Here is a 25,398-nt window from a genome sequence, read left to right on the forward strand (position 1 = left end):
ATTTATAAATTCCTGTAACATTGGTTTGTTTTGTTTTGTTTTGTTTTTGGTTTTTTTTTTTTTTTTTTTGGTCATGCTTGTCTCTGTCTTTTTTTTCTTTTTGGTTGTAGTCTTATACCCTAGATATAAATTCCCTAATGAAATATCTATCAATTAAATCTTGATTTTACTCATTTTGATAAACCTTGTGTAAGAGCAAGAGGTTTATGTATATCCTTACACTATAACCGAGGTTCACGATTCTGGTCAGTTAAAAAATGGCAGTGAAAAGAATTTAAAACGGGGGTTGATGTACGTGAGACAGGAGTATGGTCATTAGTACATACTCGCAGCTGATACCTGAAGGATGGAACCCCCATCCACACCCATAACCGAATTAAAAAAAAATAGTATGAGCCTATAATTTCTCAAAATAGGAGCAGAGCAAACCCGGACCTCCAAAACATCAGAGGTGGGATCCGGTGCCATGAAGGAGTGAGCATCCCCTGCCGACCGGTCACACCCGCCGTGTGCTCCTTGTCATGATCGGGAAATAACGAAAAAATCCGTCGTCAATTCAGTGTATAATTTATGGACTAACAATAAGTATGAAAGATGTCAGTCAGCATTTGACTCAATGATAAATTGTATTTCCTGACAGGGTCATTGTATCGACCATAGAACTACGAAATGATGATTTTAAAACTTCAACGACACTATTGATATTCTTGTTTCGTCAACTTGTTTGTCAATAATTTACCTCGTTTTAAAAATTGTTCATAAGTAGAGCATGCTCTTGCGTATCGAATCAACTGAGATATCTAAACTCCGTATGCAGGTGATGAGGGTATTATATTGCTGCATTAGTAAGGGAAGTTGACGATAGAAATTTAAAGTTAACGTCATGACGTTTATCACAGAGCTTGGTTGTTAGATTACCATTAACGTCTTTTTCAAGAAAAATATCCAAATATGAAACAGTTGTGTCAGACTCTGTGGTATTTTTTCTTATCTTAAGCTCACCAGGATATATCGCATCGACATAAGAATGGAAACTACAATTGTTAATTGACAATACGACCTCGATATATCTAAATGTCGAGTTAAAGACCACAGCAAGTGTTTTCTTCTTTTCACGCATAAGATTTTGCACAAATTCTTCTTCATATGAATGCAAAAATAATTCTGCAAATAATAGGGTGCAATTGGAACACATCAGAATTCCAATAGATTGTTGGAAGACCTGGTCTCCAAAAAACAACAAACTCAAGCATCTTTTTGATGTAAACTTTAGAGTACTTGTGTGTACAATCAGAATTTTTTTTAACAACATAAATTTGCAAATGACCAATGACAAGGTAAGTAAATTTACGAGTTCCATTTTTGTTGAAAAAGCAGCTGTCAATGATATCAAAAAGCGTTGACTTTAATTTATCGTGGGAATGGTTGTATATAAAGTTGATAACTCGTAAATTTTAAGCTGTTGATTTTGGTAAATCCTTTTCTAAACTTTTTAAAGTAATAACTCCAGTACTTTCTACTTGGCATTTTGTTGTCATTTCATGATCTTTTTTTCATTAATATATCTCAAGAATAAACGTGAACTGAATATTGTATAACTTTTCATTAAAGCAATAATAAACCCCAAAGAAAAATTACTAATATAAAGCAATGCATTCTCTTAAAATTAAATTGCACATAGCTTTGAGATGCAAAATTAATTTTGAATTTAAGTGAAATTTTTCTTTGTATTATTTGCATTATATAACGAAGCTTTTAAATATGCTTTGGTACTACACGCAATATATATGTCAGTTACCTTAATTAGTTAAGCAAGCAAAGCATTGTGCCCCCCTGCTTTTGGTGTCTTAGTGGGTGGGATGCCATCATTTGTGGCATATTGTGTCAGATATGAATGCCCTGTCATATGTCATTCAAAAGTAATCACTAAAGTTCAGCTTTCTGAAAATTACGTCAAACATAAAGGACAAGAATTGAAAAAATCAATGCATGCTTGGAAACATCTTCTTTTAGGTAATACACATGGCAATATGAAAGCCCCATCGCTTTTCTATCAAGAAATGTTAGGAAAGATAATATATTTGAAAACAAATGAAAACTTCATTGTCAAGGACACAGGTTCAGAAATCGTTGGATATTTAGAAAGACTTTGTCACAGGTAATATACATGTACATAATTATGTATAATATGAAAACCCTTTTCTCTTCCAAAAACCATGATCAAAATTTAAAGGAATATTTAAATGTTTTTGAAAAGTAGGTCAAACTTCAAGGTCAAGGGGTAAAAGTTATAGTAGATTTGGAAAGGTCTTGTCTCAGGTAATGTACATATGAAATATAAAAGCCTTTAGTTATCTCTTCTCATTCAATAGTTATGACCAAGACGGACAGACTGACAGACGAATGAGATTTGATTTCCCCCCTTTTTCGCGAAAGAGGGGACAGTATCGGAATTTTCTTAATTGACTCAAACTAAAAGCATGCTAAAATAACATACGCCCATAAATCTTTCTTTGGAAGTAGGCCTATCAAAAAATATTTTTTTGAAAAATGGGTTTGAAAGTAAAATACCAACAGTTTCACAATTAAACAAGATGTGTTTGTGAAACACGATGCGCCCGGCGGCAACAAAGTTCGAAAAAAGCTATTTTTAGCATATAGGTCACAGTCAAGGTCACAAGGTCATTGACCTTGGTGTCATTTGAAAGAACTTGATTAGTGTAGTAAGCAAACCAAATATGAAATCTCTATCTCTCATGGTTCAAAAATTATGGTGAGGGTTTTAAAAAAGCTATTTTAGCACATAGGTCACAATCAAAGTCACAAGGTCATTGACCTTGGTGTCATTTGAAAGAACCTGATTAGTGGAGTAAGCATACCAAATATAAAGTCTCTATCTTTCATGGTTCAAAAGTTATGGCGAAGGTTAAAGTTTGCAGAAAAAGTTATTTTTAGTATATAGGCCACAGTCAAGGTCACAAAGTCATTGACCTTGGTGTCATTTGAAAGAACTTAATAAATTCGAGTATGCATACAAAATATGAAGTTTCTATCTTTCATGGTTCAAAAGTTATGGCAAAGGTTAATGTTTACAGACAAACAAACAAACAAACAGATAGACAGGACAAAAACAATATACGCCCCGGATCTATCTATCGATCCGGGCGCATAAAAATGCTACTTAGCAGTCCTGTTTTCTAGCTAGACAGACAATGGTCTAAATGAAAGATCCAGTTTCTAGGTAAGAATTACTTAATCAGCCATTATGCCATTTACTTGGGAAGAAGATTAATTTTGTTACTCAAACATCATACGACAGTGTGAAATTAAACATTTCGTATTTTCCTATCTTTGCCAAATTAAACAATCTACGTTAAATTTTAGTCCCCGGGCTCCCAACATAAAATTAAAGTTTTAGAAAATAAAATTCAGATAGTTTTATTTAGAATGAATACAACTTGCATGGAAGAGTTATAGATCTTACAAAAATAGACTTGTCTTTTAATTTGAACAGCACAAAATCTTAATAATTGTTCAGCAGCTAGAAATAACAGATTTACATGGGAGTTACGCGTAATCATTTAAGATTTATCGATAATAAACATTCGTGAAATTTTTGAACATTATATTTCAAGAACGTTTATTATGCAAGGCACAAAATTAATGAAGTTGTCGCAGTTGAGTAGTTAAAAGTAGAAAAAAAACAAGATGTGTTTGTGAAACACTATGCGCTCGGCGGCAACAAAGGTCGATAAAAGCTAATTTTAGCATATAGGTCACAGTCAAGGTCACAAGGTCATTGACCTTGGTGTCATTTGAAAGAACTTGATTAGTGGAGTATGCATACTTAATATGAAATCTCTATCTCTCATGGTTCAAAAGTTATGGCGAAGGTTAAAATTTGTAAAAAAAAAAAAAAAAGAAGAAGAAGTTATTTTTAGCATATAGGCCACAGTCAAGGTCACAAGGTAATTGATCTTGATGTCATTTGAAAGAGCTTAATTAGTGGAGTATGCAAACCAAATATGAAGTCTCTTTCATTCATGGTTCAAAAGTTATGGCGAAGGTTAAAGTTTGCAGACAAACAAACAGATAAACAGACAGACAAGACAAAAACAATATACGCCCCGGATCTATCGATCCGGATGCATAATAATAGCCCCATTATTAGGTATAAAGTTTCTAGCATTATTTTTTTCATAAGAAAACTATGTTACGTCAAGTGCCTGTGGTTAATACTTATGTTGCCGGTTCGAATCTCAAGGGTACTGTCCTCTACAAAACTTTGAATTTTTCAATTACAAATTTAAATTGAAAAATTCAAATTTTTGTAGAGGGCAATATGTAGATAGTATCATACAATGAAACCGTATAAACTGAGGTTCCATGTCACAGTAAGTGCTGACACATAAACGATTCTTTATTCCTCAATGGCCTTTTCGATTGCAACTTACTACCGCATAGTTTCGTGCGCCGTCAGTTGTGTATTGTGTGTAACATTGCAACATTTTTGGACTCTTCTGTGGAATATCTGAATCACTTCCATTTACATTTTTAAAGCAGTACACTTCTTAAAAGATTGTAATTATAATATAAGCATTGTGTTCTCTGCAACAATTTTGTAATTCTAAGCCCCTTGCCTATGGGTTCTGGAATTAACGAGGGCTCTATTGACCTAAAGTAAAAACTTTTGGGACCTGATCCCACCTCTGATGTTTCGGAGGTTCGTGTTTGCTCTGCTCCTATTTTGTATTGTGTTTCTGGACTTTGATATTGAATACTGTCCGTTATCTCCATATCCTTCTTGCATACTTTATAAACTTAATTTATTTCAAGGTTACGAACAGCATTCAAATTCAAAAGTCAAATTCAAATATAAAATAGAAATCGGGTGCCGAGCAAACACCGTCCTTTTAAACATTAGAGGTGGGATTAAGTGCCATGGAGGAGTGAACATCCCCTACTGACAGGTCACACCCAACGTGAGCTGCTTGTCTTGATCAGGAATAGGAAAACTCCGCAGACATGTTGTGTGTTTATAATGGCCGAACAATTGATATTAAAAACGTCAATTAGCATTTGACTTACTTCAATCGATAGGCTGTACTTACTGAAAAGGTCATTATATCGACCATAGAACTTATGAAGTCAAGCCTTTAATTAAACAAAGCCGTTGATATCTTTGATTTTTCAACTTGTTTGTAAAAAGCTTTTCTCGTTTGAGAAATCATTCGTACATAGAGCGTGTACGTACTTGCATATCGAATCAACTTGAAAAAAAAACTTTATGCAGGTGATAGGTACATATACGAGTATAATGTTACACAAATTATGGAAGTTGACGATAGAAAAATTAAAGTCATCACGTTTATCATAAAATTTTGTTGTTATAGTATCATTAACATCTCTTTATAGTAAAGTATTTAAATTTGAAGCAAATATGGAACTCTGTGGTATTTTTTTTTTTCAAATCAATATTCATATTATATAAATTTAATTTTAGACGGAGGAACTCGGATTTAATTTTACAGGTGTTAATCCAACCTATACTGATTGCTCCCCTTTTAAGGAGGAAATTCTTCAAAACCATACCACATGTCAGCTTTGAATATTTTTTATATTTCCAACAACCAAAATGAATTTGAATTACCATATCTAAACTGGGTTCCGAAACTTCATAAAAATTCTTACAAACAAAGATACATAGCGGGTTCTAGTAAATGTTCTACCAATCCCCTTTCTTTACTCCTCACTAAAATAAAGAAGTGAAGGAGAAACTTCAGGATTACTTGCAACAATATATTTGAGAAGTAGCGTAAACCAGATGTGGATACTTCAAAAATCCAATACAATTTTAAAATCACAAAAATTTACCAAATACAACAGCATAAAAACTAGCGGCTTTTCAACTTTATATACAACCATGCCCGATGATAAATTATAGTCCATGCTTTTTGAGATCAATGACAACTGCTTTTTCAATAACAATCGATCTCTTAAGTTTATTTTCCTTGTCATTGATTATTTGCAAAATATTTTGTTAAAAAACCATTTTCATCGTACACACAAGTACGGAGTGTACTCTGGAGTTGATATTAAAAAGATGCTCGAGCTTCTAATTGACAATGTATATATCTACTAGTGTGACGTTTTTTGGAGACCAGGCCTGGGGGCCATAAAACTTAGATGAGCTCACTTTTGATCTCAGTCTCACTTTTATCAAAGGAATATATAGTGGAAAAGTGAGACTGAGATCAAAAGTGGGCTCACCTTATTTTTATGGCCCCCAGGCCAGGTCTTCCAGCAATCATTTGTAATTCCACTGGATATCAATTGCGCCCCGTTACTAGCAGACCAATTTTTGTATTCATATGAAGCAGAATTTGTTAAAAATCTTACACGCGAAAAGAAGAAAACACTTGCTGTGGCCTTGAACTCGACATTTACATATATCGAAGAAGTATTGTCAAGAAACAATAGTTATTTCCATTTTTATGTCGATAGGATATATCCTGGTGAGCTTGAGATAAAAGATACCACAGAGTCTGACACGTGCGTTTTATATTTGGATATTTTACAGGAACAAGATGTTAATGATAATCTAACAACCTTTTTTAAAGTCGGCATTTCGTAAAATGACCTTATTAGATAATGTGTCATATAACTGGGTCGTATTTAAGCTGACTTGTTACATAACTTTGTATCATTAACTTATCAGTGAATTACACGTCTCCTGATCAATACACAGGGCTCACGGCGAGTGTGTCCCGTAAACAGGGGATGCTTCCTCCTCCTAGGCACCTTATCCCGTCTCGGGAAGTTCCCGTGTTTTATGCCTCTGGGTTAGAAGTTTAGATAGTGGACGGGGCTCTCTTATATCAATTATTTAGTAAAAGTGAGTATTTCAGCACTGGAAAATACAACAAATACATTGATATACTGAACATGATTTTCTATTGAATACAAAATAAACCATTTTACCAATCTATGATTACATGTATCATATTTCTCTTGACATTGAGCTAAATACCGGGTATCTTTATCTATCAGTTTTTGTTTTATCCTATTTCTTTTATGCATCTTTTACCGTGTTGAATAATTTTCAGGTTATAATTAAGCCCCTTGGGTCTTTTCCTTAAATACACAAACCGTACTTTAAAAAAACCATTCATGTTATATTAGAATGATTAGTAATTAACGGATGTAAACTTGATGCGGAAGCACTGACCAGGACGATCCATCTTGCATGTAAATACTTATCACGATGTCTCCAATGTTTATATTTACAAATAATGATTAAAGGCAAGAAAATGACTATAACTATTATTGCTGAGGTAAAATATAATTTTGTTTGTTTAAGTTATTTACATGTATTATTTAATCACTCTTATATGAATATATTTCGATCCTATATCACATTTGCCTTGTTGATATTTTTTAAAATTATGGTATCAAATTAAAATGTTTGACTTATACGATTTCTTGTACAATGAAATGCAATAACAGAAAAAAGCAATACTGATAAGTAAATGGTATGTTTTGAGATAAGGTTTGTATCTAATCATAATTAGATATGGATAAGACATACATGTGTAGGTCATCATTAAACACAGATAATTAATTTAAAAACATAGTTATAGAGTAACTGTAATAAAATTAAAGTTAAATGGTGATATGTGAATCATTTATCTTCATGTTTTCACTACATTTTAGGTGGTAAGAGAATTTGAAAGTCTAACACGAACAATATGTTATGATTTCAGCAGACAAAGGCTTGTAACAATATCTTCTTTGTAAAGAACTTGGTTTTTATTCTACACTGGATTTCCAGACCGGAATTCCAACTAAAATATACTTAATTCCACTTCATTTGAAGAACTTCAAATAAAATTTCAGTGTTTACTACTTTTACCAGTCCAAACTTCATAAAAATCTTTACAAAGATATATTGCTGGACCCAGCAATACCCTTCCAAGCATCTTTACTCCTAAAAAAATTTTAAAAGCTGTAAAGGAGAAACTTCAGACTACTCTCCCACAACAAATTCTAGGATTGGTGAAAATCAACCGTGATCCCCTAAGTACTTTAGGAAAATTCAAAATCACTTAATTTTTCTGAAATCAGTAAACATTAAAATCGACTTTACAATACAACACAATACAATACCATACAATATTGTATTGTATTGAAAATTGCCACATTTTGCGATTGGTCATGAAGAAATTAATTTGGTAAAAATAACGCCTATTCGACACTTGTTTTCTGAAGTTGATTCTATAAGGATGCTTTTCCTCATTGACAACAGGTCTTCGAAAGCATCACTGGAATTTTCATGGAAACAAATTGTGTTTCTTTATAAGTTGACTTATTTTTATGTTCATATGAAGCAATCTGTATTCAAAAACTTCTACAAAATAGTAGAAAAACACTGTGCCTTCAACTCGACATTAGGAACTATCTACATCGTTTTTTTTAATTACCAATAGTTGCTTCAATTCTTATACTGACTCGGAGTATCTCAAAAGACACCACAGAGTCTGCCAAATGTTTCATATTTGGACTGAAATGACTTTGAACGATTAGGGCCAACTAACATTTAAACTGCACTGCAGACGATATGACTTCGATTTTTCTATTTTCGTTTTTTCTTACCTATGTTGCAATCTTTTTCTATCACCTGCATATGGTGTTTAAATTATCCAAATTATAATGTTCTATAACTAAATATTTACATTTCCAATGTCTTTGTCCGAGATAAAATTACCAATTGTAAATGTAATTGATTTCCTCATGAATGTTTTGGCGCGGTTCCAAAAAAAACCACGTGCAGGGCGGGACAACACATAGAGAGAAGCAGGCTTGGAGCCTGTGGATTGGCGGAATCAACAGAAATTAAATATAAGGAATAACTGTAATTTTTCGAATTCATGAAGATGATAACAAAATTGGCTTGTGTGATAATTTTTATAAACGCTTCGCGGTTTATAAATTATCACACAAGCCAATCCATTGATTATATCATGAATTCGAAAAATAAGACAGTTATTCCTTAATTATAATGTAAGTATAAGATAAGATAAGAGAATGCTCTGAGTATGCCTGATCAATTTTAAATCGAGGCCTGTTATTGACAAATATGTTCATGTTTCATGGATTTCAGCAACCTCTTTTAAAGTCAGCATTATGATAGAATAACTTTGTTTGCAAATACAATATATTGTTGGGTCGTATTTTGACTAATGTGTTTTTTACCAATTGTTATGCCTTTGCTTTTAAAACATTTGAATAAGTTTATTCCTTATAGATGAGCAATGCATCGGGCTCATAATTTTCAAATTATAATAGATTATTTCATCTATGATTATTTTTTAAAACGTGTTCCTTTTCTTCATCCGTCTATTGAAACTATTAAAACTTTTTACAAAAACTGGAGTGAAAAGCATTTGCGTTTGTACGGACTTGGTGTGATTACATCAATGATTTATATATATCTTGTAATAATAAATTACTCTAAGTGACATTACACATTTGAAAATACTTTTTTCATTGGAACTGTGAAGCTTTTTATTTATAATTATCATTATTTTTTAGATAAAGTGAAAATTTCTTAATTAATTTTTTTTGGTTTGATGAAATTATCGAATACAGGTAAGTTCTCTTAGAGTTGTCTCGCTTTCCTAATGGATCCGTTCAAGCTGGGGTATTTAAATAAAAAAAGGATAATATGACACGGCAATGGCTGGCTCTTCTATGATCTATTTATAAACTATCCACGTAAAACATCCTTCTAAATAGAATTTCTGAGGATTCTGTGGACGCCATACAAGGTAGGAGAAACTCAAGAAAAAGATAATATTATCTCTAGTTTCAGCTTTCTGACGTCCAGATATCGACATTCTTTTCTCTACGTCATCATGTAGAAAATAAATCGATTTATTAACAAAGTGAGTTACTAACAAAGTCAGGAATAGCTATTGTTCTTATTTTTACGTTCTCATTAGAGTCAAGATAATATTTTGCTCTCTGATCAAAAAGGAAGTAAGGAAATTGTCTTCCAAAAGCCCGCTTGGACTACTTCGAATAGTGATGTATCAATTTCCACATTTTTTCTAAAAGAGCTTTAATTTTACTCATTAATTTAAAGGCAGATGTAACCTTTATGGGTTTTTTTGTTTGCGTTTGAGTAAAGGAGGATCATTATCAATGCTTCATAATCAATATAGATTTGAGCTTTTTCAACCATATTTTTTTCAAACATATAAACTGTTAAGGTAAACAAAGGTTAAGAATGTAGAATACATGGCTATCTAATTTCCCATGACCCCCAAAGATAAAATATAATAAACAAACAATTACACTGAAAAAAGGGCTCCTGACCAGAACTGAACGTAATAATATGCATGTTTAAGACGACCGTCCCGTTGCTATTTCTCAACTTCTGTTTATTTGGGGTCGTAAAACGTGAATGAAATATATAAAATATTTAAAAGGAACACGTTTGTATTGAGTAGAATCAGTCAGGCTTAAAGCCCTCTAACATTATTGTCCTTAAGAAGATTACATTATAACAGACTGTACATCACAACAGTTTAACACGTCACTAGGGGTAGGAAATAACACAAATCGACCGACGTGGACAAATACAGAGATAAAAATAATCCACAGATTTAGAAGACTAATATAAATGTTTTCCAAAAACAATCGAAATAGCCTTCCTTTGGGAGTATCTAGAATTTTTTTTTTGATAGAAACATGCACAAATGTTAACGAGAGAGAAGGGAAATAATTCACAGTTATTGATAAAGCAAAGTTACATATATGATAAAGTAATTTTTTAATTAAAAAATTATCTGGGAAAGCATAACAAGTAGTTACAACCAATTAAATAATGGTATAAGTACATGTAAATGCTCACTCTTTCATCACAAAAATTATAAAAAGTTATACAGATATTTGTATGATTCATTGAGGAATAATTTTTAGCTTCAAGAGGCATCACTACAGTACAAGATCATGAAATAAAACGTACGGAGATAACGAACAGTATTCAAGATCAAAAGTCCATGAAACATTACAAAATAGGAGCAGAGCAAACACGGACTTCCAAAACATCAGAGGTGGGATCAGGTGTTGTCAACAGGAATGCAGTTCTAAAATGTGATATTAGTCAAGATACACTTATTCTTACAAAGTGCACTATATTCACTGTAGATTCACTATAGTTCTTTTATTAGATCTTGTAAATATAGATAAATGTTTTCAGATAACCTAACATAACCACCAACAGAATTAATTTTTGTGAATGACTAAGATTAGGATAACAAAGAAGTGATATCTCGAAAAATCCCTAAAACAAACAAATCTATGAAGAGGGTATAAAACACGCTCCTTAAATTCCAGAGTTGGGATCAGGGGCCTTGGGGGAGAAACCACCTCCGGCTTATCTCTACAGTGTTTTTTATGTTTTTATTCAGTTTTGAGGAACAAATCCTGGTAGTCTCGAATACACAGTAGAAGTGAGGATATACCAAGCAAGGTGTTCATAAGGCACCTGTCATCATGGTGTGTTCCGATGAAAAATGGGGCCCTATATTCCTGAAGGTCATCAACGTCATCTTTATAGTAAGTTTAAAAAAAAGAGAGGTAGAGTATGGGGAAACTATAGTCCTAATTCTGTTGTAGAGTTATATCGAGATAAGTAACCAAGGTTTCATGGTAGAGGCAATTTTAAAATGATTTTGAGGTATTGTCAGAACCTTTGAACATCAGAATCAGCAATGGTAGAAAAATCTTTCCACATAAAAATTACGCTTATTTTTTGATTATGAAAAAAATAAACTTTATATAAATATTCTCTTGTCAATACAGTTAAATTTAAAAGAAAGTTGATCGCTGAATTTTTTAAAAAAAAAAGTTGACAAATTGTTTTGCTATTGTAAGTATTCACAAGTGCATTCAACATGCATGTCATCAAACATTTTGTTGTATTTTCCATTGTAAATGTTTTTGATGAGTGCACTTTAATTGTTAAATTATAAAACCATTTACACATATTCAGATCTGTGCATAACAAGTATAATTTTATGAAACTACTGAGTATATCATATCAATTATGAATATTACTCTATAAAGTAATTTACGAATAAAACTTATAAATCATATATGTAATTCAACAATGTTTATGTATATTGTCAACTCGGAGAAAAAACAACAACATATAAATGATTTTCTTTAAGATCTTGATGACATGCAAAAATATTTAACTTGAAAATATTTCAGTACAGGTTTGTTTGCATTATATAGTTCCGAGAAGTGAAAATTAACAAGATTTTCAAATGTGTTACATGTTTGAATGAATAAACATTAAGAATATAATCATGCTTGGAGCCTTTGTTTTGAAATAAATCATAGAATGAAGCTTTACTGAATGTTCTAAAACATGTAAAGAAATATTTTCTCAAATAAGCAGTAAACTCTTTCTTTAAATCTTTATTTTCTTCTTATCGTTTATTCATATGATAGTACTTTATAGAATCCATGCTTTTTGTCAGATCTTCTCCCTGGCCCTTATCATACCCGGGATCATGGTACTGGCAAATGTTGACCTGATCAACGATAACATCCTCCCCCTGATGAAACAGCTGACGTACGGAGGGTATAACCTGGGGGACGTGGCCACAAGTCTGTCTGTGTCTCTTATAGTGGTGGGCGCAATCGTTCTCATCATAGCCAGCCTGGGCGCCATTGGAGCCTTTTGTAACAGACCAGCCTGTCTGGACATTGTACGTATAAGTTAGATATTTATGCTTTACAGATGTGTCTTCTTAAAGACTGTCACTTCTATCTAATATTTGAACTGACTTTACAGGATAATGGCCAATTAAGAAATAAATTATATGTCAAAAGTGATGGTTTCTACATTTTCGTCGTCAGCTTCCCATACTTATGTTGTAGAACTCCAACATCACCTACATATAGAGTTCATGTCTTTCAAAGAATTCGGTGTGCAGGAGCATCTCTGAGAACGATCAGTTTTTAAAATAGGGCAAGCTACTTACAAATAGGTTGATTTAACAAAGTTTCTACTATCTTTGTATAATTCAGTTTTTTAAAAATGTTTTCGCAAAATGACATTTTAATTGTAACCTATTATTCGGTCAAATTTTGACTGATTTTAAATCTAGTGCTAGGTCATTGTTTTATACTTAATTTGGGTACAAATCACTATTCCCATCTGATCAATAATCAGGGCTCAAGACAGGTGCGACCGATCCACAAAAAATGCTTAGTCGTTTTCAAGGAATGTGTTTTTGCCTTGTTCTCGAGTTGTTTTCTGTGCTAAATATATGAGACTGATCACTGGTCGTTTTCTTCAACTTTTAATCTTGAAATATTTTTATGTTTTAGACTAGTAACGACTATGCTATTATGTAACAATTTGTTAAAAATAAATGTCAGTCAGCATTCGACTTACCGATATATTTCAAAATTCTGTTAGTTGACAAGGTCATTGTATCGTCTATGGAACTTGCGAAATGTTGACTTTAAATGAAAAAATTGTTTCCCTATTTCATCAACTTGTTTGTCAATGTTGCTAATAGACTGCCTTGTTTTAGAAATTGTTTGTACGTAGAGCAAGCGCCTGCTTATTGACTGAATTGGGATAAAAACTCCATATGCAGGCGATTAGGATATATTACTACACAAATATACATGTATAAAGGATTCTGACGATAGAAAAATCAGTAATATTTTATCTTTAAACCATGTCAAAATTGTAAAAATATTACATTTTTTAATTTTAGATTTATTAAAGAAATCGTTGAAACACATTGTGAAATAAAATCAAGTACTTAAACATATAAGCAATACTTTTGCAAATTATTAAGCATTTCCCCATTTCTGCAATTCTTGCTCACTTACTGAAAGTATCGTTATGTTATTTTCATTTCTTTAATAAACTGTTATACTGAATTGGTTTGAGTTTTTCAACATTATTGGCTTTCTGTTTCTTTCAGTACGCAGGCATTGTTCTGATTTTGTTCGTTGGGAAGCTGTTTGCAGTATTTCTGTGGTTTGATATGAATGCTAAAGTGAGTACCTTATATCAAATATAATTTACTCCTACATGACAATAGGGAATATTATTATATTTAGCAAAAGTAAGTATGGTAGTTCTCATTGATGATGTGTGTCTTTTTTCAAAAGTTCACTTCAGAAGTGTGCAAAGGTATAGTTTCATTACAAATCTTGCACTGTAATTTTTTAACTTAGAAAATAACCTCACGATACAGAGTGAATTATATTTATTTTGGATATTATCTCATCCTTGTTTCTTATTTTCCTGTTGTAGCTTCAGTCGTTTATCAGGACACAGCTTCTGTCAGTACTACAGTCCAACTACGCCGCAGACGATTTATCCACCGACCAGATCTCCACAGCGTTTAACTACCTGTTTATGTCGGTCAGTCTGAAGTCATCTTACTTGTATAGCTCCCATCCACAAATAGTTATTTTTGAAATTTTAAGACATGAAACATTATTTCCAAAACAATACCAAAAAGTAAACAAAAACATTATCTAACATGCAATTTTTGTTTGCAATTGAATTTTTCGTTTGCAGCTATCAAGCGCCTCTTTGCCTATTTACATGTAATTTTTTTGCTGCCACATGTCACAACGTTCTGTGGTTTAGGCCATTCCAAAGCGTCCACCCATCTTTTAAAAACCTACCTATTCGAAAAAAACACACAAGCCAAAACATAAAACACAGGCTTAAAAGTCACAAAAATAACGCCCTTCAAATGATTTGATCTGACAGAACTGCTTTAATAGAAGAAATATCTATTCTTAAGCAAAACAAGGGATTAAATGCTTAAAATACACCCAATATAACTTACTGTACAGAATTATTTGGAGAATTGACAAAATTAAAAGATTTCGACTAAATTAATCAATTTCAGGACTCCTGATGTTGTGTGTTTTTTCTTATATCGGGTGTCAAAAACCAAGGCGCAGGTGGACGCTAAACGTAGAAAAAACTTGGAATGGCCTTATGATTATTTTAATCTCTGCAAAAATTGTTCAACATTTCAAGTACATGTATTGTTTTATATATTTTTCAGATGTCCTGTTGTGCTGTAAATGCATTGAATGGAACTGTAAATGATTTTGACCAGACACCCTGGATAACCGGTGGATCAGCCGGAAGTAAAGAAATCCCCACGTTCTGTTGTCAGGGGGTCACACCAGAAACCTTCTCCACATATAACGACACAACATGTACTGTCGACGTCACAGCTAATTACTACACAACAGTAAGGGAAAGAGAAAAACGTGGGGTTTGCCACCCGTGCTTTCGCCAAAGCTCAGATCAGTTATATCCGTCCTTCTATCTTTCAGTCTGACCTTCAGTTTGGTTGTCTCAAAATCATTAACCTTGATCATATCTTTTGAGAACGTAAAGATGGTATTTTTGTAATTCTCATGTGTATTAGTTGCGACATAACCTTTCGGAATAGACTGATTTTTAACATCATATTCTTAACCCCAAAATTTGATTTGGTCTATACTTTTTAGAATTTCAAACTCCGGCATTATATTTCAGTGGTAGAAGATATGGATTCTATAATTTACATTTATGTGACTTGCGAAAAGACCTTTCTGAATGCACTTGGACTTTTGACAACATGATTTTGAGGTCTGAAATTTTAAAAAAAAAGTTGTCCTTGGCGTTTATGGACCATACCATATACTACATGTACAAGTACCTAAAATATTAGTATGTATAACCATGATAACTGTTTAGCGTAATCGGCAGAAAAGACAGTAAAAATATCCGATTGATCCCTGCATCTCAGTCAGAAAGTCATCTTACTGAAAGCACAATTATCTGAACATGCATGTATTACTTGCTTGATGTGCATAACCACATCGTTTAAATCAAAGAGAATGTACGTCTTTTCTCTTCTTGCCTCCCTGAAAATAGTTCTTCCTCTATCATTTAGGCCTTACATTTGAGATATAATTAGTAATTATTTTTATTTATATATGCTTCTATTTTAGGGATGCTACGATGCAGTGTACAATGTACTAAACAGCTACTCAATAGCATTCATAGTGATTGGGATAACTATCCTGGTGATAGAAGTAAGTTTTTGTGACCTTCGTCGGTCGATCACAGCTGATGTCATGTAAAACACTCGGCAAATGTGAGAATTTGCGAAAATATGACCAGACGAACTACTTTGTTTACTATGCTCTAACTATGCTTCTCGACAAATAACACAACATGTTATCCAAAAATTATTATTATTAAAATATGACATATAAAACATATTTTGGTTCTACTTATATTTTGAAAAGATGTTAAGAATTGCCGTCTGATTTTTGGATATAGAGATATTTTCGAAAGTAAGTTAAGTAACACTCATCTTCCACTATTATGACATATTTGTCAGTTTTTTTTGCTTATTTTCAGGCGCTTGCTGTTGTTACAGCGACAAACTACATGCATTACAAGACAAAGCAAGAAGAGAAACAAAGAAGAAAAAGAAATAAGGAAAAGGCATAAAAGAGTCATGTGACTCAATCCAAAGATGGCGACTCCACAAATGTCATCTCTTAACAGAATCGAAGAGAAATTCTGCTGATGTGATGCCAAATAAAGCATTTCAGTGGATTAACCTAGGTGCTTTTCTGCCATATATGTACTATTTGTATATCTGTAAATAATTATTCAGGAATTTCATATTTTTTAATTCATTGTTGTAATTGTTAACAATTATAACAAAGAGGTTATATATATAATTATTTAGTTTTACAATAAAAAATCTTTAAAATTTGTTCAATACAGTTTTTGAGTAGAAACTAACCAGTGTTTTGTTTCTTAAACATTAATGACAGTATCCCAGCCCAAAAAGTCCATTAAGCAATACAAATCAGGGCAAAGACAGACCTGTAAAACAGCCAAGGTGATTTTTCTTAAAACAAAATATCCTGATTCCAAAAAAACTACCCTTACATTTGACACAGTAGATATATCATTTTTTTTTCTTCATCCTGAAGGCCATCGGTAAAGTTGAAGTGCATAGTAGGGCCTTCAGTTCGATTCGTGATTGGAGACAAAAGTTTCATTGTATTCTTCCCGCCGCGTCAAACCTAAGACCAGAATATTGGCGTTGATTGTTTCATTACCAAACGTCTTACGCTAGAAGTGAAAATCATATTAAGCCTTTAATTGGTTGACAGCTTTAAAACTTGTTATATGAAGGATATGGAGATAAGGAACAGTATTCAATATCAAAGTCCATAAAACAATACAATATAGGAGCAGAGCAAACACGAACCTCCAAAATATTAGAAGTGGGATCGGGTGCCATGGAGCAGGGAGCATCCCCTGCAGACCGGTCACACCCGCCGTTTGCTCCTTGTCATGATCGGGAAATAACGGAAAACCGTCGTCAATTCAGTGTATAAATAATGGACTAACAATTAGTATGAAAAACGTCAGTCAGCATTTGACTCAATGATAAACTGATTTGGCTGACAAGGTCATTGTATCGACATAAGAACTTACAAAATGATGACTTTAAACGAGACTGCTGATATTCGTGTTTCTTCACCTTGTTTATTCGTCAATAATTTACCTTGTTTTAGAATTTTTTCATACGTAGAGCATGCTCTTGTGTATCGAATCTATTGAGATATATAAATCCGTATGCAGGTGATGAAGGTAGTATATTGCTGCATAAGTAAGGGAAGCTGACGATTGAAAAGTTAAAGTCATTACATTTATCATATAGCTTGGTTATTAGATAACCATTAACGTCTAATTTTTTTAAGTAAAATATCCAAGTATAAAACAGATGTGTCAGACTCTGTGGTATCTTATATCCAATGTCACGATATGTGTTGGGACATTAAAGAACCGTTACTGCTTGATAATGCCCTTGAATGCTCAGTTTATTTTTTAAGGCTTTCACTGGTATACGTTGAAGAGGAAAAATATCTCGAATGTGACGTTCAATAACATACAATCATATAAGCTCGAGAGTTCATTAAACAATAAAAATCAGGAGCAGAGCAAACAAGGGCCTCAAAATCACCTGAGGTGGGATCAGGTGCCATGGAGGAATGAGCATCACCTGTCGACCGGTCACACTCGTCCTGTGCTCCTGTCATGATCGGGAGATAACGGAAAATCCGTCGACAATTCAGTTCATTAATTATGTTTTGACAATAAGTATGAAAAACGACAGTCATCGAGTGACTTAATGATCGATTGTATTTGATGACAAAGTTCAAACATGATATGCCCAAGGAACACCAACTCTCATAAGCATTAAAGCTCATCAATTTAGTTTATGTATGAGTAACTTTTCTGCAAACTAGACAATAGCTATTGTGCCTACTTTGGTGGATTCCCTTATATAAAGGAGTGTATCAAATGGGATCACTCTTCAAGGGTATTACTATTATGTGACTAGGTGCAGCAATAAGTTTTCATTTGTACTGTCTATGAGATGCTTTTTAAAAGCTCTTCTTCTGTAGCTACTTAGCCCTTTCAATAAAACTGTTAAAAGCTGCTGTTTAAAAGCTCTTCTTCTGTAGCTACTTAGCCCTTTCAATAAAACTGTTAAAAGCTGCAAAAGACTTTTTCTTCAGTCAATGACACTTTATTCTTAAAGAATAAATTTAGATTTTCATGGATGGCATGGTATAGCAGTGTAGCTACATAAAATTGTTTTGATTTATGCAAAGTCCTGAAATGTTTTTCTTCAAGAAAGTTTAGAATATCTAGACTGCAAAAATTAGAATCTTGCAACGCAGATTGAAAAAGAACAATCGGAATCACTCCCTGCATTGTAGTATAACTATGGAAACAACACATAAGTGGTGTCAAGTGCATATTTTTACTTTTTTGACGTTTTAGCAAATTATTCATCTTTTAATAAAGAAACAATTTTTTTAAAGCTAACCCTAACCTCTACTTTTCCGATATTGAATATCATACATTGATCGAGTTTGATAAAGATAATAAAGCCGTTACTATCGTTTCCGGGGGGGGGGGGGTATCTATTTTCGTTAACTTCTTAGCAAGTTTTTCGTATTATTTGATAATCAATGAACTAAATACTGATCACGATTTTCTAAAAGAACAATGTCCTGAAGAAAGCAGAGAACTTTAAAGCCTTGCAAAATGTTGACCTTCTTGGTCTAGATATTGACGGGGATTACAGGTATTTAAATACCAGTATGTATAATTATTCGGCTGGATTTGAAAAGTGATTTTGATCGTTTGGATTCTTCTTCACTCTAATTATTGATCATTTTATTGAATTATTTTAGAAGTGGAGTATAAAAAGAAAGATGTGTTTCACGGAAAAATGGGGTCCCCTTTTCCTCAAAGTAATCAACGTAATTTTTCTGGTAAGGATGTTTCAAAATCTTTGTTAGGTGCCATTCAGTGTAGTTTTCATTGGATAAAACATGGCTGGTATATAAAAAAAACCGATTGCGAAGTCTGTGATATCGATTGAATCAGCCATTTAAATATATTCATCATCTGATATTTTATAAAGATCTCTTGATGCCAAGGCTGTTTCATTCTTCCACGTTAACTTTAATGAAACATTTATTATGAATTGGTGAAAAATAGTTTGATTTCGATTCTTTCCTCCTATAGAAATTAATTTCTGAAGAATTTTAGAAGAATTATCAGGGAAAACTATGTTTATCCTGATCCGACCTCTGACGTTTTAAGTCTGTATTTACTTGTACTTTGCTACTATTAATGTGTTTTGTTCCAGACTTTTGGGCTTGTTTACTGTTAGTTATCTTCATATTTCATTCATCACAACCCTAGAGATATACTATTAAAAGGGTTGTTGAAAACACAGATTCAAATTTGAATTGCTCTGCAGCGTTAAATTATTATTTTTCAGATATTTGGCCTCGCTTTGATCGTACCAGGGGTCATTGTACTGGTCAATAATGACGTAGTAAGTGATAAAGTACTGCCACTGATGAAGCAGCTGACATTTGGGGGAATCAATCTCGGAGAAATGATCATCGCACTCTGTGTGTCACTCATAGTCGTTGGGACGTTTGTCATTTTAGTCAGTATTCTTGGTCTTTGTGGCGCTTGCACAGGGAAACCAGGATATCTTGATATAGTAAGCAAGCGTTATAGATAAGTTATAGATTATTCCATATTGCAACTCTAAGAAAATAAACAATACAAGTTATTCATACGTATAATAAACTTTGAATTATGAAAATGTGGTCAAACAGTTTTAATTTTTTCTCTTATTTTTCAGTATGGTGGTATAGTACTGATTCTTTTTCTAATAAAAGTGTTCGCAGTTTTCATGTGGTTCGACAGTAATGCCAAGGTAAATATAAAGCAATTGCAAATACACTTCTGTTAAATATACAATGAAGAAGAATAGAACTGCTTTTTTACGAAACACAAGTTCTGGGCTAACAGCTTAATGATAACTCTGTATTATCCAAACAGTTACAGTCTTGGATGAAGACAGAACTAGTGTCCCTATTAAACAATTACGGATCTAATGACCTAACAACTAGCGAGACCTCAACCGCCTGGAATTATATGTTTATGCTGGTAAGAATACAACGATAGAGAGAAATAGACGACCAATGCAATCATTCGACTATCATACTTTTCTTTCACTGTTTTCATGAACTGAATGTAATGATGTTAATGTTTAATGATAGAAAGAAAAAACTACAGTTTACTTTGAACAAAAAAAAAACATAAGTTTTTGTATGTACACATTTTTATTGTAAGACCAAAAAAGCATTTATTTCACTTTTCTTAGATATTTTTTTGTAATTCTCTGCAAGTGTTTATTTTCAGAGAAACAAGTTTATTATAATTATATAGACATAATTTAAGTTGAAAGTGAACCAGTACCTTTGTTACTATTACAATATTGTAATATATTTAGAACTTTGTTGGTTTCAGATGTCTTGCTGTGCAGTGAATGCTGTCACTGGAACTACAAATGATTTTGACACGTCAGCCTGGATAACATCCGGTGCCGCCGGAAGTAAAGAAATCCCAACATTCTGTTGTACTGGAGTCACAGAATCAACGTACTCAACATACACGAACACAGCATGCACGGACAGTGTCACTTCCGGTTATCATACGACGGTATATGTTAATCTTCAAAAAGCTTACTTTGTATCATATTTGATTTCTGTATTTTTCCAACTCATGTCTAAAAATCAACAACTAATTTCGGATTTTTCAAAGAGAGTTAAAAATAAGTTGTTACAAAAGTTAGAAATAGTTTGTTTTAAATTTTATTTTTGCTACGTTTTTCAGGGTTGTTATGATGCAGTTTATAATTCTCTTAGTGCCTACTATATCGTTTTCATCGCCGTCGGAATTACTGTCATGGTGATTGAGGTAAAACCATTTAAAAAGAACTTTTAAACAAAATGTAGAAACTACACTCTTAGTTATTTTGACAAAGAATTTATTATCATTAGAAGTCAGCATTAATTTTATAAAGTATATACTTTAAAAAAGAAATATCAAAAACATTACTATGCAGATAATGCTAGAAAAGTATTATAATAACCCTGGCAGGCAATTCAGAAAATCTGTGTCCTCAGCTTTAGGAAAAGGAAGAGCATGCCCAGACAAAACCAAACAGAACCAAATAAATATCTCTTCTTTTAGTGAAAACGTGGAATGTAAAGTTTTTATTCAAGTTCTGTCTTTATATTAAGACAATTTTACAGTTACCCAGAAAACAAGAGCCTTTTTTACATGTTGATGTCCTAGTACAACAAATGATAGAAGGTTAAAGTTTCTCAAATGCAAGTACAACTCCAAGGTATTGTGGTACCCAAAAGAAAACTATTTCACAAGAACAAAAATTGTGATACATAAATTCCTAGTACGCTGTGCCAGCCTTGAAAATATTTTTTTTAAAGAAATTCAACCTCTAGTATATCTCAAGTTCAAAGAGTCTAAATCAAAGTAAAATGATGCCAATGGAATGTTCTTATCATAAGGACTATAGGCCTTCATGTAAAATATAAATTTTCTAGCAACAGCAGTTACGGCAAAGGTCAAAGCTTTTCAAAAGTAGGCCAAACTTTAAGGTCAAAGGGTAAAAAATATAGTATTCAAGGGAAGGTTTTGTCACAATAAATACACATATGAAATATAAAAGTACTACCACTAACTACAGTATTTAACGTTATGGCGTAGTTTTTTTTCAAAGTAGGCCAAACTCCACGATTAAGATTAAAGGGTCAAAATTGTCATTAATCACTTGCAAGAATGACCTTGTCACAAGAAATACACCTGTGAAATATCGAGCCCCCTGACACTCACTGTACGAAGGTTATATCCAATGTAAATTTTTCAAAAGTAGAAGAAATTCCAAAATCAGGGTCAAAAGGTAAAGAAGACTCTGTACCCAAGTAAATGTCTCATCACAATGAAATATACATGTGAAGTATGAAAGCTCTATGACCAGCAGTTGAAATATTACCGCTAAGGTATATGTTAATTAAAGTTTGAGAATTTTTTTTTAAAGTGGGTCAAATTCCAAGGTCAAGAGGTTAAATATGCCCCCTCCCCCTATCACCCCGAAAAAGATCACTTTGCTTGAAATAAAATTACATGTTTAAAACATCTTATTGCTATAACTCAAAGTAATGAGCATTGAAGTTTCAAGTTTTTGCGAATAAACAGACAGACGCGCCGACAGATCAAAACTATATGCTATTCTATTTTTGAGTTTAAGGGACATTAAATGAATTCTACTAATCAGATGCTTAGTTTAAGGGCCTTTGAAATTGCTTCCTACGGGACTGTACTCTGTACTTGTAATCTTGACATCTCTTCATCTATGTCCTTTACACCCTTTGGTGTGTAGGGCACAAAAAAATTCCCCGCTCTTAATTGTTTATCCTTGGCCAGCCTACTTGAATGTTCCTCGGGTCTGATGCCCGACTTTCAAATCACTTTCAACTTTGTGATGTGTGGGGGAAAATTCATTGTGGCGTTCAGTGACAATCGGCATAGCTATCGACATTTATGAAAATAAATACATAAATCACGTGTTATGTGTATATCTAACACATCTCTTTATTATTTATGTAGGCTCTAGCAGTGGTGGCTGCTGTATCTAACAACCACAATAACCGTTACAATGACACCACAATAGACAAAGTGGAGGACATCTCGAAAGACAAAAAGATTGGCAAGGAAAAGGCGTGAAGCATCTATTTTAAAAAAATCTTCAAACAGAAGACCTTCTTCATACTATCTCTTTGACAATGATGCTTGACTTCAAAAACATAAATCTTCAGGAACTTTGATATACTGTTAATAAGATTGGGTGGACGTATGGTTGTTTGTAAGCATATTGCTCTAGAGAAAAATGGAAACACTTAAAAAGATACCATAGGTACTAACCCAGGTGACTATGTTTCTTTTGCGTTTTAAGCAGAATTGTAATAGTTAAAACTTTTTAAAACTTTGATACGTATGCACATTCATATATTCTCACTGTATCAGTGTTGCGCAATTGTTATATTTTTTGTTTAATTTTAGTATGGTTTTTCAAAAAAAAAAATTAAATGAATTCGGTAAATGTCTTATATTTTTCATTTGAAATATATATATATTAAAATAAATCTTCACATGATGGCTGCAAATTAAATATACAATTTTGATTTTAATTATAAAAAGGAAAGATAACAACAGTGGTCGATCTAAAAAACAACTTTAAACAAAACACATCTAATGAAGGAATAGTGTGGTCAGGTACCTAAGAGGAGTTGGCCTCCCCTTTGACCGGTAACATCCTCCATGAGCATTAAGTAAGGATCTGGTAGACGGACCATTCAAGGCAAACAAGTTGATAAAACAATACTATATGAATAGTTAAAAAAATCATTTGAAAACTATTTTAAATACACAATACCATCTCGTTCATTGAATAAACTCAAAGAAGACAAAATCTACTGATTGTTGTTGCTTCATTTAATTCTTCTTTGACAGTATAAAATGCTTCTTTTACAATTACCATCTTACTAGATAGCAACTTTTGCAAATATTCAATCAATTATTTCTGATAATTAATGGTAGCATTGGGAGCTTTAGGAATATCAGACATCGGTAGTTCAGTATTTCTTGACTGTGGTGGGTAGGGTAATTGATCAGGCATTCCTTTTTGTGACAGAATTACTGACACACCTTGATTCGCCCAGTTCACCTGCTGACCCGTTGCTTGGTTAGGATCATTTGCTGGAAAGCAACCGTGTCTTATACTTCTGTACAATAAGTAGAAAAAATCCACAAGAATGAAAATTGTGCTTATTATCAACATTGCTAGTGTGTAATTCCAACATGGGGTCAGGCCATATCCTGTTTTAACTCCCAAAAATAGAAAGAAACCGACTGAAAGAAAAGAAAAAATATTAATAAATCATTCAAAAACACAATACATTCGATAGGGAAAATCTCCTTAAAACAGGAAACTCAGTTACCGAATATAATCAAGCAATATCAAAGAATGTTCGAATATACATTCTGAGTTTATATTTTAATATGAATTAATGATTGGGACATATTTTTGTACACTTAAAACAAAAAATAATTTTGTCAGATTTGCCCAGAAAATAAATTAGTTAATCAAATTTAACTAATCTTCTTTTTAAAGACTAACTCTTTTAAGTTTATGTTTCGGAAGAAAAGTAAAGTCATACCCTTGGAATAAAAAGTTTTGTGGTATTGTCTGATAAATCATAATTTCATTTATTTAATAAAAATCTATATCATATGAAAGTTTGAAATTACAAAATAGACAAGAGGCCCATGGGCCACATCGCTCACCTGAGAACCTTTGACCATTCTGTTCTTTACCAGATTTCACCCTTGTTATACATAGTGCATCCCCACCCTACCCCACTGATCATAATTTAGACATTTTGAAATCTACACCATGATCCTTCCATGGGCACATATGTTTCAACTTTATTGGCCCAGTGGTTCCTGAGAAGAAGATTTTCAAAGATTTTTCCAATATATTTCTATGTAAAAATTTGATCCCTATAATGGCCCCGCCCTTCCCCCGGGGGTCATGATTCCTACAATTTAGAATTTACACTACCCCAGAATGCTTCCACATAAGCTTCACTTTTTCTAGCCCAGTGGTTCTTGAGAAGAAAATTTTTAAAGATTTTTCCTATATATTTCTATATAAAATTTTGATTCCCCATTGTGGCCCCGCCCTTCCCCTGGGTGTCATTATTTGAACAATTTAGAATCTACACTATACCAGGATGCTTCCACATAAGTTTCAGCTTTTCTGGCCCAGTGGTTCTTGAGAAGAAGATTTT

The 25,398-nt window shown here is 32.9% G+C and overlaps 3 protein-coding genes across 3 annotated transcripts in view; 2 read left to right on the top strand and 1 right to left on the bottom strand.

The window, feature by feature from the left end:
- Positions 1-9,682: 9,682 nt before the first annotated feature.
- On the top strand, positions 9,683-16,781 carry LOC134239096 (tetraspanin-9-like). The gene is made up of 8 exons (XM_062721253.1): positions 9,683-9,827; positions 11,475-11,622; positions 12,552-12,782; positions 14,019-14,093; positions 14,354-14,464; positions 15,126-15,317; positions 16,066-16,149; positions 16,481-16,781. Exons 2-8 carry the CDS (start codon positions 11,560-11,562, stop codon positions 16,571-16,573), a joined length of 849 nt encoding a protein of 282 aa, XP_062577237.1. The 5' UTR covers positions 9,683-9,827; positions 11,475-11,559; the 3' UTR covers positions 16,574-16,781.
- Positions 16,782-19,288: 2,507 nt separating this feature from the next.
- LOC134239097 (tetraspanin-18B-like) lies at positions 19,289-23,425 on the top strand. Its single transcript, XM_062721254.1, has 7 exons — positions 19,289-19,431; positions 19,947-20,177; positions 20,322-20,396; positions 20,522-20,629; positions 20,993-21,184; positions 21,359-21,442; positions 23,156-23,425. The coding sequence occupies exons 1-7, from the start codon at positions 19,372-19,374 to the stop codon at positions 23,270-23,272; spliced, it is 867 nt and encodes a 288-aa protein (XP_062577238.1). The 5' UTR covers positions 19,289-19,371; the 3' UTR covers positions 23,273-23,425.
- Positions 23,426-24,050: 625 nt separating this feature from the next.
- Positions 24,051-25,398, bottom strand: part of LOC134239070 (uncharacterized) — a 32,138-nt gene continuing 30,790 nt past the window's right edge. Inside the window, exon 4 of the mRNA XM_062721225.1 lies at positions 24,051-24,457. Within this exon, the coding sequence (XP_062577209.1) occupies positions 24,123-24,457 (335 nt within the window). The 3' untranslated portion in view covers positions 24,051-24,122. The remainder of the gene's footprint in view (positions 24,458-25,398) is intronic.

The sequence above is a fragment of the Saccostrea cucullata genome, unplaced genomic scaffold (assembly GCF_032062105.1).
Source record: "Saccostrea cucullata isolate Sc308-1 unplaced genomic scaffold, CSIRO_AGI_Scuc_v1 ctg376, whole genome shotgun sequence".
In the NCBI taxonomy this organism is placed as follows: Eukaryota; Metazoa; Mollusca; class Bivalvia; order Ostreida; family Ostreidae; genus Saccostrea; species Saccostrea cuccullata.

Bases quoted from the DNA above. Each gene is read 5' to 3' on its own strand.
- LOC134239096 (XM_062721253.1), top strand. From the start codon at position 11,560: ATGGTGTGTTCCGATGAAAAATGGGGCCCTATATTCCTGAAGGTCATC. The intron at 12,783-14,018 runs GTACGTATAAGT...TGTTTCTTTCAG, and splicing joins GACCAGCCTGTCTGGACATT to TACGCAGGCATTGTTCTGAT. The intron at 14,465-15,125 runs GTCAGTCTGAAG...TATATTTTTCAG, and splicing joins TTAACTACCTGTTTATGTCG to ATGTCCTGTTGTGCTGTAAA.
- LOC134239097 (XM_062721254.1), top strand. From the start codon at position 19,372: ATGTGTTTCACGGAAAAATGGGGTCCCCTTTTCCTCAAAGTAATCAAC. The intron at 20,178-20,321 runs GTAAGCAAGCGT...CTTATTTTTCAG, and splicing joins AACCAGGATATCTTGATATA to TATGGTGGTATAGTACTGAT. The intron at 20,397-20,521 runs GTAAATATAAAG...TTATCCAAACAG, and splicing joins GGTTCGACAGTAATGCCAAG to TTACAGTCTTGGATGAAGAC.